Below are 14,237 nucleotides of genomic sequence, written 5' to 3'. Positions count from 1 at the left end.
AAAGTAGTATAAAAGCAATTGTTTTAAGGACCATTGCACATTTCTACAGTGTTAGTGGAGATGATGATTTAAAGGCTATTAAATGGTAGCCTACAGCTTTTTAAATCCATGGTTACATTGACCATATTGATCATTTTGTGAGATATTTACCTCATCATACTTATATTACATATATTAATATTGCACATATTGCAATATAAATCTGTATTGTAAGCTTACTTAGTTTAAGTGTCACAATTAAGCTTAGAATCCAAAAAGAACCGGTGTGATGCATCAACATTACACAAAATTAAAACCTGTCATGAAAACAAGACAGGTGTGATGCGTGCACATGTCTGTGTGCGCGGGCGCGTGTGTGAGCGCGAGAATGTGTGTGTGTGTGTATGTGGGCGTGAGGGGGCGTGTCAAGAAAAAGGATAATTGCCCTCCCCTTCAGTCACTACATAAACTTCATCAATAGCTGCACCGGCTGATGTCCTTGTCCTTCCTCCACGTGCGCACCGGAGTGCGAGAACCTCAAAGCCGACCGCTTGATTAGACTTGGATCCAAAAGCAGGGACAATGACAGGGAATCAGTGGGGATATGGGAAAGAGGACGGTAAGATTTCGTGCATCCAAGCTCCAGGCAAACCGCTTTCTCATTCAATTAAGCCAGGGTGTTATCAGAGACTGTAAAGGGCTGTTTTTTTATTTGGTCTTGCTGAGCCATTACGTGGTTTGTCCAGAGGAGCAACGTAGATGTTAAGATAGCTGTTAATGCGAGATTAACCCCATGCTTAGAGGGATGACTGCTGTCACCTTAACCTGACTTTCCAGTGGATTTGTCCTGGGCTCTTCAGTGGTGTATTGAAGAAAACAAATATTTTATGGCATAGTGTTTAGTTCAGTGTTCAATATTTGTCTTTAGGGGAAGCGTCTTTATTTATTTTGCTTAGTGTAGATTTTGTGTAGATTTAGATTGAAGAGAATATCAAGCATTTATGTTCTCATCATCAGGCACTACATACCAACTCAGGCAACTCTGTTATTTATGCACGCTATGATTTTCTCTAATTTTTCATATTGTTTGACAGTATGGACTCAAGCATCACTATCCACAATCAGACACCTCACATCTTTATACAATCAGGCACTGAAAATAAAGGACAAAAATCCTGTCCGGTGGCATCACTGTCACATACGGAAAAAATACAATCTACTTAGTTTTGTGAGCTTTACTCATTTTTGTTTTCGCAAATTAGTTTTCAAATGCATCAACAGTTTAGCCCCCCGAGCCTCTTTCCAGATATATCCAAAGACAAGACAGTACCAGAGTAACTAGAAGCAGGGTGAATGGCAACTGTAAAAAAGCCACATTGTAGATCTAAATCTGGACAATCAGCCTTCTCCATAGGTCTGTCAACTCTGGAACACATTACCCACTGAAATCAAATGAATTCCAGATATAAAATCTTTTAAAACAAAGGTTAAGTGCTGGCTAAAAGCAAACCAGAGTTGTACCCATTTTTAGCTAATTGTATTGTAGTGTTAATTTTTTTTCTTTCTCTTTCAACCTGTACATCACAATCATTGTTTTTCAGTATGTGTATTTCATTGTACTCCATATCTGTAGTGCACTGTGGTTTTATGATGGTGAAAGCTGTATATCTTAATGACACTGTATGTAAAGCTCAACTAGGGACAAGAGTTGAAAATCAGCAATAGCTATAAACTCTCTGTAGAGCACATCAGTTTCATGCTCTGTATTGGAACTATGTTAAATTGCATTGTCCCAACCAAATCAAATCAAATCAAATCAAATGATATAAGATTTGATTTTTGTGCCCAAGTTAGTGCTTTGAGAAACAGATGTTTTATAGTAGTTTTTAATAAAATGAGCATGCTGAATAAAAGCTAAATCAGTATTCCATGTTTAAGTAGGTGAGCCAGTGAAACCTTTATTCTTTTTTTTCCTTTTAAGCTACATTTGCACTTCACACATGAAAGCTGACCGCATGAGTGCAGCAGTGTGAGTGTATTATGAACACTTAAGTCCTAAATGATATTGTTTTGGTTGCTTGTTGTCGTCTTACATAATTAGGTCCGTCTGTATGGCACAAAAACTTCCCCGTTGCCGAGGGGAACCGGCAGTCTCCCATTGACATCGTCCCTCAACAGGCTTCACATGACCCCAACCTGGACCCAATTGTCCTCAACTATGATCACTGTACCTCCATGAACATCACCAACAATGGACACTCTGTAGTGGTGGACTTTGATGACTCTGATGACCGTTCAGGTAAGAAGAAGGCGGTCTTTATTTGTATTTACTTTAAACATCAGCTTTTAAAATCACAATCTGTCATGTTGTTCAGAGATGTAACTGTTTTAGATCTGCACAGTATTTGCACTTACATGTGGATGTGGTGAAACTGAAAAATAAACAGAAACGTGACAGGAGAATAAAGTCTTGGCATGGACTATGCGCATTGATACGATATGACCTCTATGACAGTATTAAAAGATTATTGAGTGCCTTGCGAAACAGTAATTGACAGAGGTCACAGTTCGGGGATAATCTTAGCTCTGATATCTTCTGTCAGCTGTATGCAGTGGAAATCTGTGCTAAAGGTTTACTTTATGTGAAAATATGCTTCAAAGGTGAGATTACCTTGATTTTTAGAAAGTGCAAACCATGCGCATAAATAACCATAATCAGAGATTGCAAATAAACCCCTGATTATGCTGGAAGAAAGTGCAGCCAGCAGTTAACTGTATGAGTATCTGTCTGCTGGACAAGAGATATAATAACCTGAGGTGATTTCAATGCTTATTATGAACCTATTTGCTTTTATCATTGGGTGGATCCATGTTATCCACCATGTCATTACCATGAATGATAATCTCAGAAATGTGGGGCTGTTTGGCTATCTCACAGACAAGTAGCTATCACTGAAAATAATTTATGGAAGAGGAGACCTGTAGGAAAAGAAATGCACTTCCTCAGCATTTTTCATCAATAGTTCAAATGAGGTGTGCAAATCGCTTAAACCTGCTGTTGTCAATCTGTCTTGTGTGGCTGGGTCCGGGTTTACACACGTATATATGCACGCTGCTTCTACAGAACATATTTCACTTTTTGGTTAAAAAACCAAAGATAAAGTAACACAAAGAAAAGTTTCTATAAAGACAGATGCACACAATTCAAGAAATCCAAACTGATAAGCATATATCAGATCTAGCTTTGAATGTTAGAATAACAAACAAGAAAGGAGTTAAGGGAGGTTATAATTGTCAGTAATTAAGACAATACTTAAGGCAGCCCTTAATGTTAGCATTACCATACCAAGACCAAGATTTACAACATTATAATTACCTTTTTAAATACCTGATTTAGCGCATCAGTTGTTATAAATGGTTATCTATTTATCATTTAACTGATGGTAAATAAATAGTCTAAAATGTCCAAATAATCTTATATATCTGTTACTAAACATCTATGTAGATAACAGATTTTCTTTCCTCTGGCTGTCTCCATTTTAAGAAGTGTTTTGCCCCTTGTGTCATTTCTGCCTGGCTGACTTGACTTGGACTGGTGTGGCCTGTTTGTCAAGAGGATGTCAGCGGCATCACAATGAATAACAATCAGATTAGAGTGGTCCATACCCAGCAGTCTATACCCAGCAGTACAGGCCACAGGCTTGGAAAACAGTCTGCGCTGTCCTGACAATGGGCATGTCATTATGACACGCACAGTTAAACGACATGAGAGCGCCATTAATTCTATTTATTGATGACCTTATTATCCAGTGGACCTGAATAGGAGGTTAAATCAAGCTAAATAGCTATATTTGCATAGGATTGGCTATTTGTGTCTTTACCTGAAGCATGTGCCAGAGAACGCTAATGATAGATTTGTTGGTGAAGCAGGCTGTCTGTTTGTGTTCACGTCTCAGCATTGAGTGAGAAATTAAATGAAGTCTGCTGGGTGTTGCTGGGTTGACTCATTCTGTGCTGTGTGTGTGTGTGTGTGAATCCTGCAGTGGTACCAAGCTGTCTGGATGATACCACACACAGGATGCTCTGTGCAGCTCGTTGCTGGAAACACCCACCGACAGAGAGTGGGAATGTGGATGTGTGCTTGTGTGAGGATGCTGAGCCTTTTTTTTTTTAAAAAAAAATTATTTTATTTTTTTAACTACTCCTCTCATCTTCTACAGTGATCCAGGGAGGCCCTCTCGACAACCCCTACAGACTGAAACAGTTTCACTTCCACTGGGGCGGAAAGGGCTGCCATGGCTCTGAGCACACTGTTGAAGGGAATAGCTATGCATCTGAGGTCAGTGTTTGGGGTCTGAATACTGTAGTGTCAGTGTCTGATTACCAATAGATACAGAATTACAGGATACCCAATTTTTGGCTAATGGTATTTGGTAAGGTATATTTAATGTGATTTTCTACCAAATAGCTGCAATTTGCATCTATTCTTATGTCTATGTGTGAGGTTTCTTCTCTTATATCATTGTCTAAAATAATAATGTCCACCATGTAATCAGTGAAGAGACTATTATACGTTTCTATAGGTAATTAAGCATAACTGGTTTGTCATTTCCATCTTAACATGCATTATATGCCTGCTAACATGACGTAGATATACTTATTTGGAAAATATTTGCACATGATTGTCCCACACAGGTGTAGAATGCTTGACTTGAGTTAATTTATTTACTATAAAAGCCTTTTTTTTATTCCCATTCAGTTCCTTTCTGTCTTTCTTTCCTCCTATTTACCTCCTCTAGCTTCATTTAGTACACTGGAACGCTGTCAAGTACGACACGTTTGGGGAAGCGGCTGCAGCTCCCGATGGCCTCGCTGTCCTTGGCATCTTTTTAGAAGTAAGATGTTTCTCTTGAGTGCTATCCCATTTTCTATCCTTATGCCCCCTTTTCCTTTCCATTTAGTATTAGTGTAACAGCATAACAGTTGTTTGAATGGTCTGCATTAAGTCATGGCAACTTGATCTGAAGCGAAGTCAGAATAGTGTTATATGAAAAGATTCGATCTGGATTCCCTTCAAAAGTCATTCAAAATTCAAAAACAATCTGTCTGTTATGTCAGTCAGGTGACGACCACAGATGGCTCCACATGATAACAGACGCTCTGTACATGGTGAAGTTTAAGGTGAGTACTACAGTATGATTTTACATGCAGTGTTCATGTGTTTTTTGACTTGTTCTCAGCCTTATTGCAGTCATATATAAATGTTTTTGTCTTTTTGTTTCTATTACAGGGCAGTGTCACAGATTTCAAAGGTTTCAACCCCAAGTGCCTCCTACCCAGCAGCCTCCACTACTGGACCTACCCTGGATCGCTGACCACGCCCCCCCTCCATGAGAGCGTCACCTGGATCGTCCTGAAGGAGCCAATCATAGTGTCTGAAAAACAGGTGAGTGTAATTTTGACCACAAAATAATCCAGATTTATCAAATCAGATATAGTGACAGTGCTCATCCTAAATTAGAGATAAGTATACCTGGGTCTTGATCAATTATTTGACTGATGCCTAAAAGAAACATTAACTTTATATTTTGATTGTTGAAAGAAAAAGAGGAAGTTGACTTTTGTCCTATCATTAGTTTCTAATTTAATACTGGTCCTGTGTATTTACAGTATGTGAGACAAGAATATTGACCACCAAAACCCTGTAATGTTAGATATAGATATTCTTTTATTCCAGGTCAGGTGTCACAGCCAATAACCCCAATCCAGCTATCCTGGCTGCAGGCCAGGCCTGGGCTACCCCTCCTGGCACAAGATCTACATTTTCCCTGACTATAACTGGGGGATCTGCTGGCACTGCTTAAAAAGAAGCAATTTAAAGTACCAAGGATGTGCAAGAAAAAACTAAAAATTCATAATAATTAAATTCTGGCTGTTACAGAAGAAAAATCATAATTCAAATAGATATCTGAAACAATAACGTGTACCAGCAAGAGGATTTTTAGACAAAACTGGCATTTGATTTTCGTGATTATTACTGATTGCTTTAACATATTGGTCTGCACTGATATTTTTCTTATCCTAAGTGGTAACTTTTCTTAAAATGTTTTTTCTGACTGACTGAAATTACTTTTTTCATAGAAATGACAGAGTTGCACATAATTATAGTTGGCAGTCAGAAGGCCATGTTTTATCTGTAAGTCAGTGGAGTTTATGGGAGTTTATGAGGGATGCTACAGTTGGATCAGTCAGTTATGGAATCAGTGTTTCCCGGCCAGCATGACAGAGGGCTACACTACAAAGTTCAGCATCACTGGATCTGTATGCCAAGTCTTAGTAGTGGTGGGGTTGGGGTTTGCCCGCTGTCGGACTTCCACAAATATACTGTTTGGCTAGTGTGTAATGCTATACTTAGATGCCAAAACAAGGGCCAGCGTCATTCATGGGGCATGCAGTATTTTAGGGTTGACTTGTTTTTATCCACCCCTCTTAGTACTGAATTTAATCAGAAAGTTTAGGTCTGATAACACCAAGTTGCTGACAAGTTAAGCTTGCTAACTGGATGACTGCAGCACATGCCTTCCAGGTCCCCCTGTGAGCTGGCCCTATGTCAACTGCTGCCAGCCTCTGGATTACACTCTCTCACTGTGTTGATCTTTTCTAGTTTACTTCCCCATTTTTAACTCTGGGAGGACTAGTAGGGAGTTTTAATGACGGCGGCACCTTGGATGTAGTCCTGAACATTCTGTCTGTAAACCCATAGCTAGGGGTTAGGATGTAAGCTAGGCAACTGGCCTCACAACCTATGACTCCAGGCCTCAAGCCTTTGATCCCCTCCAGCTGATTATCCTGATGGATGGATGACTGGATGGGTACAGGGCTTTGATTGAGAAATGCTTTCATGGAGACCCAGCAGGGGAAAGCCCTTGGATAACAGGGCATTATTGTGTTTTTCATTTCCCCCACATAACGGTAGACATAGAGCTAAAGGGAAATACTAAAAAGAGAGTGGATGTTTAGGTAGTTTTTACGCCTGGGAGTGGCATGCGTTAAAGGGTAAGTGGTAACATGCAATATTTTTCTTGTTATCAACAAATCTAATGAAAAGACCAAAACCAACAATGAATTGATCCTGTTGTCTGTGTATCCAAAAGCCTGAAAAGGCTAATTCTTCCGTGAGTAAGCTATATAATAGACCTCCATTGTTGTCCAAAAACTATTAAATTCACATCAATGAGCCACACTGATGCACTTGTTCCTTCATCATGAAGAACATGGGCACTGTAGTTTATTCTTAGTCCATCCCACTTGCACCATCCTGCTGTCATAAATGCTGACTCGTGAACCAAATCTGCAGCTAAAAAAAGGCCCCAACAAATGCGCTATTTACTCCTGTTTGAGTAAAGTTTGCTAAGAACTAAAAAAAAATTGAGAGACGGACTGATGCGTTGTCGGTTTTGGTCTTTTAATGGGATTTGTTAAACAAACACAGAATATCGCCAGCCTTATCCTTTAATGGGCTTACGGTGTCTAGTTTAAAACAAAGGTTGTGCATACAATAGCAGTAGTTTCAATTTCTTTGCAAGGATATAATGAGGAATTTACTCTCTGTCTCTCTCCCAATGCAGCTGGGCAAGTTCAGACTGCTCTTGTTCACTGGGGAGGAAGAGGACCAGAGGACACGCATGGAAAACAACTTCAGGCCTCCTCAGCCCCTGAATGGCAGAAAAGTGCGTTCCTCCAATTAATGCGACCCCAAGGGATCTGATGTCATAGATAACGAAATCGCTTTTAGACAACAGAGTGAATGCATAAATATGAGTGTACTTTTACCTCATGTTAGCTTTCTGATTCTTTACTTCTTTACAGAAGGAAAAAGTTCAAGGAGTAATTCTCATCACTGCCAGAACATTAAGATGCATGTTTATCTTCACTGGTCAGAAGTTTTAATGACAGTGGGAGGAATGATTTAGGGAAAAATAAAAGGGATGTTACAAAGTAATATTAGAATACTAACACTTATGATGCTCATTGGGTATATCATTATATAATTATAAGCTTTATGAAGATTAAAGGTTGGATTTATACTTGCATAGCTATTTAAGGAAAACAAGTGTTGAGAAAAAAAGGTGCTACTGTACAACTAGCAGCAAGGTCTTGTAAGGCGTTATTACCTTTAATCCTCTGCTGCTCCCCAATTAAATATCTAACTGCCTAGATATACAGAGCAGTCTGTTGCTGTTTGCACACTGGTACTATGCCACCCTGCCGTCTGCAGATTCAGGGCCTCAGCTGATCCCGATTGATCCTCCGCTGATCCAGCCTTTTGCTGGTGGATATCCAGTTCTTGTGGTCACGGATCCTTTCCAACAACGAACTGGAGGTGGGATTGGATTAGTGCTGCATTTATCTAAAGTGCTCTGTTAGGTCGTGACGGGTAGCATGAAAGTCTCAGATCCTTTACAGCTTAAGAGACTGAGATATTTGTCCCCATCAGGGTGGTTATTATTTTTAGCATGTTTGCCCAAAACCTGTCTTTACAACCATCTCTCACTTGGGGTTTATCAAACTCTAGCAGCCCAAACAAAGACCCAATGAATTCAATATTTCAAACAAACTGTGCATCTTTGTTTTTCTAATCTTCATTCTGAGATTAAACTACACCTCGGTTAAAGCGTCACATTTCCTGCTCCAGTCTCTTTACTATGCAGGAAGGTTTCAGCGTGATGCACAAACTTCTGCAGTTGCAGTTGTAAGAAAAATAAATGCACAGTCCAACATGTAATGCCTGACAGAGGCCCTGGTGTCTCCCACTTGGTGAGTTATGGCAGCTTTGTGTAATGCCGGTCCTTATTTAGACCGACTTGGATTTTGCTAATACTGACCTATGGCAGGGATAAACATATATTGTGGCCATACAACCAGATGCACACATGAAGAATCACACCTCACTTATGATTGTTTTATGTCATTGATGTGAAAGGACATTAAAAATGTAATTTATGGGTGGTTTGAATGTTTTTGTAATGCATTCAAAATTTTGACATTTGACATTTGCTGAATGAAATAAAATTCGAAATAAGTTTGATTTATTTGTTTTTTTTTTCATTTGAAGGGGTTCTTACCAGATTTGTAATAACCAACATTTTACATATGCAGTGAAAATAATTGAAAATAAATAGCTGGACAAATGGCACCCAGCAGGTTGTTGAAAGGAGTACAAGTGGACATTTACATGAAATATAGTCTGCAATTTGTTTTTCCTACCAAAAAGCACCATTCTCCACCGTTATTGAAGTTGCAATATATGAACTTTGTACCTTTGTATCTACATCATGTTTTTGAGGGAGGTGCCATTCAAGCAAATGTTTAAACTCACTCTCACAGATCAGCAGTAGCAAGATTGTGTTCAAGGTAATTAGTAGCCAGGATCTAGCCTGGGGCTGGGGGTGGGGGGGATAGTAGAAGAACAAGAAGTAACATGGACCATCATCACAGTCAATTATTTACCAATGGTGCTCATTGAATGACTTTATTTGGCCCTTAAGTTCACATGATGGAGTGTTTATACTTAATGCATGAATAAACTAATGAGCCAATATTGTAAAAAATGCCCAAGGATGTGTGTCTGTAATGTTGCTTAATGATGATTGAGGCCAATTTACTTGTTTGCTTCTGCAAAGTTGTGTTTCTGTCTGCTATCTGGATGGGACAAATTGAGAAAAGGTCCCTTTATCTATCAAGAAAGTATTATATACGTCATAAGGTCATGTTGTTTTTTTTGTATTTGGAAGGTTAGGAGCTGCTTTATCTTTTAACTACTGTTCCTGCATCCATGTTATTTATTGAATCAATCAAACAATTATTGGTGTCCCCAAAGCACTCACAGGAAGGAATTAAAGTGAATTTGCATTTTATTGACATCAGTAAAAAAATTAAAGTTGCATTGTAATTATTTAGTAGGTAAAATAAATAAAGTAATAATCAGCATTCTTTTATTCACATTTTCTCTCCAAACAAGGTCCTTATAGCCCTATCGAAGAATGTGTAGATCCTCTTCAGTGGGCTCTTCTAAACTTTGTGCACCTTCATCAGGTCACCCATGTGGCTGACATCTCCTTAGCTCAAATTTTGTACAGAAAATAATTGTTCCTGTGGGGATGGAAGTCAGACGTTCTCTTTGTAAAGCAACAAAGTCAGTAATGAAGATAATGGATTTTTTCAATAATCAGAGTGCTACCCAAAAGTTCAGTTTTTCTACAACAGAGCCCCTAATTTTAACTTAATAGTAACTTTAGTTTATTACACAAGGTGATTTGCAAGTGTGTGAAGTGTGGGCCTGGATCTTAATCAATATCGAAGAGCTGCAAGTGTGCTGTTGTAGTGTTAAACAAACTGAATTTAGATACATTTGAAATAAAATGTTTACTCATTATCTAATCATTCACAAGGAATTTGTTTTGGTAATGCTCTGCTGAATACTATAGCAATAACAGCAGTGTCTGTGCAGATCAATTATTTTTATTTGATTAGCAAATAAATATGAGTGTGCACACAAACAGACTGTGTATTTTAGCTAAGATCAAGATCATTGCTATTTATTGATTTTACTGTATCTTACTCTATTTTTCAAACAACTTATTACAGAACAGGAGAATGACAGACAGACTTCTGCACATATATAGCAGCTCTATAGTCAAAATATAAGTTGGGGACAAAATTAAAAATCACACAACTAGTGATTAGAAAATAGTTGATAAAACATATAAATGTTTCACATTTTTTTCTAAGAGAATAGCAAGTTTTTGTGCTTCTTAATCACAGAGATTGTTAATAGATGCATAAAGGTTTTAATTTATAGCTTATTAATAACATTCTCCTACAATATTAAACATAACTTGATCTTAACCAGGAGATCCTTTCACATGTTGAATAATGCAGGTCAGAGCAGCTGCCAATTTTGGATTGGCATTATGATAGAACATGAAAAACATGTTCTATCATAATGCCAATCCAAAATGGGCATCTCAAAATGCTGAAGACTAGACAGGAGGAAAAGATGGAGAGAGATGGAAGGCAAAAAGACTGGAAGGAGAGACGGAGGACAACAAAATTACATTAAGAGATCAGGAAATGAGAGACAGAAGACAGTGAGATGGAGAAGAACCGAATGAGAAAATTGTGACAGAATCAAAGACAGAGACAGAAACTGATGGGAAGCGAGATGAAGACAGATGACCCAGTGCCTGCCACAAGTCCAGCTGGACCTCATGGTATGTTTGCTTCTGTTCATATAAATTCAACTACAGTGGATCACCATTTCACAGTACAATAACATGTTTTTAGTTGTGATGTATTTTCTATTGTACCCGCAGAAATTTTTATTTGAGGACCCCCATCCATCCATCTCCCATGTCACCTGGCCAAAACCTTTGCACTGTAATGACCACTGTGCATGTTTAACGCATCAAAGTCCAGTTTTTCAAAATCTTACATGAACAACTGCCAAAATCTAGTTGCATTTAATCTAAAAGTCCAAAAAACTTTCTTATTCACATTGATACCTGTATCTTTAAAAAAAGTAAAGAGACACTGTAGATTGGACACCAACAATCAGGATAATATTGATCCTGCTGGAGGTTTGTATTTAGAGGCCAATTAGAGACAAATAATTCTGTAATACCAAGAAACTGTGTATAATTGTAGAGGATGCAGCAAATATATTGTACATCAGAAATAAAGATTAAATATAGAATTTATTATTTTCAATTTTTTAAATGATGGTTGACTTAATGAATAAAGTAGTTTGCTTAGAAACTGTTTTATGCTTGAGTTTGTCTGGATTATAAGTGACTAAAGTTGCATTTGACTTTTTCCCCCCTAATTTCATTCGTCTTTTGAACAATTTTGACTACAGTATTTGTCCAGCAGATGGCAGGATATAGGTTTACATGATAAAACAGAAGGCAGAGCTTGTGTATTTCTTACTCTGTGGCATTTGGATTAGGGTTACCTGACAATATTTACAACAAAATCTTTGAACTGAAATTTAGATCATCAGTCAGACAGATGAGCAGATCAGCAAGATCTGTCTGAGGCTGGACTGTGATAAAAAGAGAAAATAAAATAATACCACTCTAAACCAGATTGAGTTTTTTAAGTGGTCCTGCATGAGGAACCACAAAATACAGATTTATATGTACACAGAACAGAATAACAACATTTCAGTCCAGTTCAAACATATTCAGACTCAGACTCTTTCATTATATATATATATATACATAAATATATATTTTTTTATTTTTTATTTTTTTCATAGATGTATTCTAATTTCATTTCCAGATTTTGATGATGCTTTCTGTATTTGTGTTATCTACACAGTGTGTTTAACTTGTGTTGGTCTTCCTGTAGGTGGCAGCATCTACTGTCTTTTTTAATCAGATGCGAGAACTCTGGTTTGCCTTTTACCAGCCACAAGGATTTCATTTAAAACAACTGTACAATGTCTTTGATGGTACATGGAAGTGGATTGATGTGGAAATTAAATTACGTATTCTATATATGATGTATGACTACAGGAGAAAAACAAGTCTGACCACCAACCTTTTATTCTTTTGCTATCAATAATGCTTGACCTTGCCTTTGTCCGCCTTCCTTGCTATTCTGTAAGTGTTGTATGAATCAAAAGGTTGTATTACCCCATCTGGTTTCATTTCCATTTAACTGCTGATAGCTGTGGAAAAAAACTGTTTGCAGGTTAATGAATAAAGAATGAAACTGGGTGTGTGTGAAGTATATTTAACACATATTCTCAAATAATCCCTCCAAAATAGCATCAGGGAGCTTTATTGAGACCGAGAATGCCTGAGCGGGCACATCATCCTCAGCCACAATCGATGTGCCATGTAATAAGATATTACAGTCAGGCCTCAGAAATAGAGTCAGTCAAATGTATTTTTAGCATCACGATATCTACTTGCTTGTTGTAGTGATTTTTCCCAGACACAGCAACATCTGACCAACTTGTGAAATACAAACCTGCAGGACAAACGGGAAGAAGGAAAAGTTGCTGCTCAGGCAAAATAAGTTTTTGAGAGAATGAATGGCTGAATAGTCTTGATGAGAATTCAGAGGAAGGTATCAAACAACCAGTAGGAATTATTCCATGAAGACTCTGCACCATCATTATAGTCATCATTTATCTATAACTAGCATTATATCTCCCATCCACAACTTAAATATGACAAAATGAATGAATATGTGTTTGTTTACATAAATTTGCTCCAAAAATAGATTAAACTAAACTAACCAAATATAAAATCTTCTAAAAATATGGTGTAGTCCTTTAAAGGGGAACTCCACTGATTTTAAATGTTGGTTACTATTGGGGGCCCATGAGATCAGCTGTATAGAATTGTTAAGTCTGAGTGAGAAGTCTGGGCTTGAGCTTGAAGACCACAAATTTTTAAATAAAGCCTGCATTACAAACTGTGGGCCAGTGGTACTTAAGTAAAAGTGCATAAGTATTAGCAGTAAAATGTATTTAACGTATTAAAAGTAAAAATACTTGTTTGCAGAAAAATGGCTCCCATTAGAGTTTTGTAAAAATCTGTGTATTATGTAATGGGCTCATATTAGTGATGAATTAATGTGTAAACAGCATTTTATATTGGAGCTGGTTGAGGTGGAGCTAAGTTTAATTTATATACTGTTACGTACATTAACCTATAGCAATGAATTGTATTTTATAATCTCATTATACAATTTTTAACTAGTAAGCTGTTAAATACATGGGATGGAGTAAAAAATAATTTCCTTGTAAGATTTATAAGCCCTGTATTATTAGTATAAGTAACATAAAATGAAAATACTTAAGTACCTCAAAATCATACTTGTACAGTTGAATAAACATTCTTCGTTACATTCCACCACATGAGAAGAGAGGGATTAACAAAAGATGTTTGGATGCTCAGTCCAGACTTCGGAGTAAAAATTGCTAGAGTACCCCTTTAAATAGAATTTAATTATCATGTCATTGCTAAAAATATGAGAATCTCCTTTTGATTAATGAATTTAATTTGTACAGAACCTAATATGTTTGATAGTCATGAGGCTGCAGAGGTTCAAACCACTGAGTCATCACCTCACCTAAACCAAACTCCTGACCGTCTAATCACATAACTTTAATGACGCTTTAGTCTACACAGACTGAGTCACTACCCCTGTTTCAGCAGTAAAACTGAAAACAGGACGCACTC

General features: G+C 37.5%; 1 protein-coding gene across 2 annotated transcripts; it reads left to right on the top strand.

The window, feature by feature from the left end:
* Positions 1 to 442: 442 nt before the first annotated feature.
* On the top strand, positions 443 to 9,067 carry ca7 (carbonic anhydrase VII). 2 transcript variants are annotated; one of them, XM_067586816.1, is made up of 7 exons: positions 443 to 598; positions 2,081 to 2,278; positions 4,200 to 4,318; positions 4,779 to 4,874; positions 5,098 to 5,160; positions 5,270 to 5,425; positions 5,717 to 6,056. In XM_067586816.1, exons 1-7 carry the CDS (start codon positions 562 to 564, stop codon positions 5,735 to 5,737), a joined length of 690 nt encoding a protein of 229 aa, XP_067442917.1. In that variant the 5' UTR covers positions 443 to 561; the 3' UTR covers positions 5,738 to 6,056. The 2 variants fall into 2 exon arrangements, with proteins under 2 accessions (XP_067442917.1, XP_067442908.1); XM_067586807.1 differs by lacking the exon at positions 5,717 to 6,056 and adding an exon at positions 7,608 to 9,067 and having other exon boundaries at positions 444 to 598.
* Positions 9,068 to 14,237: the final 5,170 nt, after the last annotated feature.

The sequence above is a fragment of the Thunnus thynnus genome, chromosome 1, assembly GCF_963924715.1.
Source record: "Thunnus thynnus chromosome 1, fThuThy2.1, whole genome shotgun sequence".
NCBI lineage: Eukaryota > Metazoa > Chordata > Actinopteri > Scombriformes > Scombridae > Thunnus > Thunnus thynnus.
This window is presented reverse-complemented; position numbering and strand designations above follow the sequence as displayed.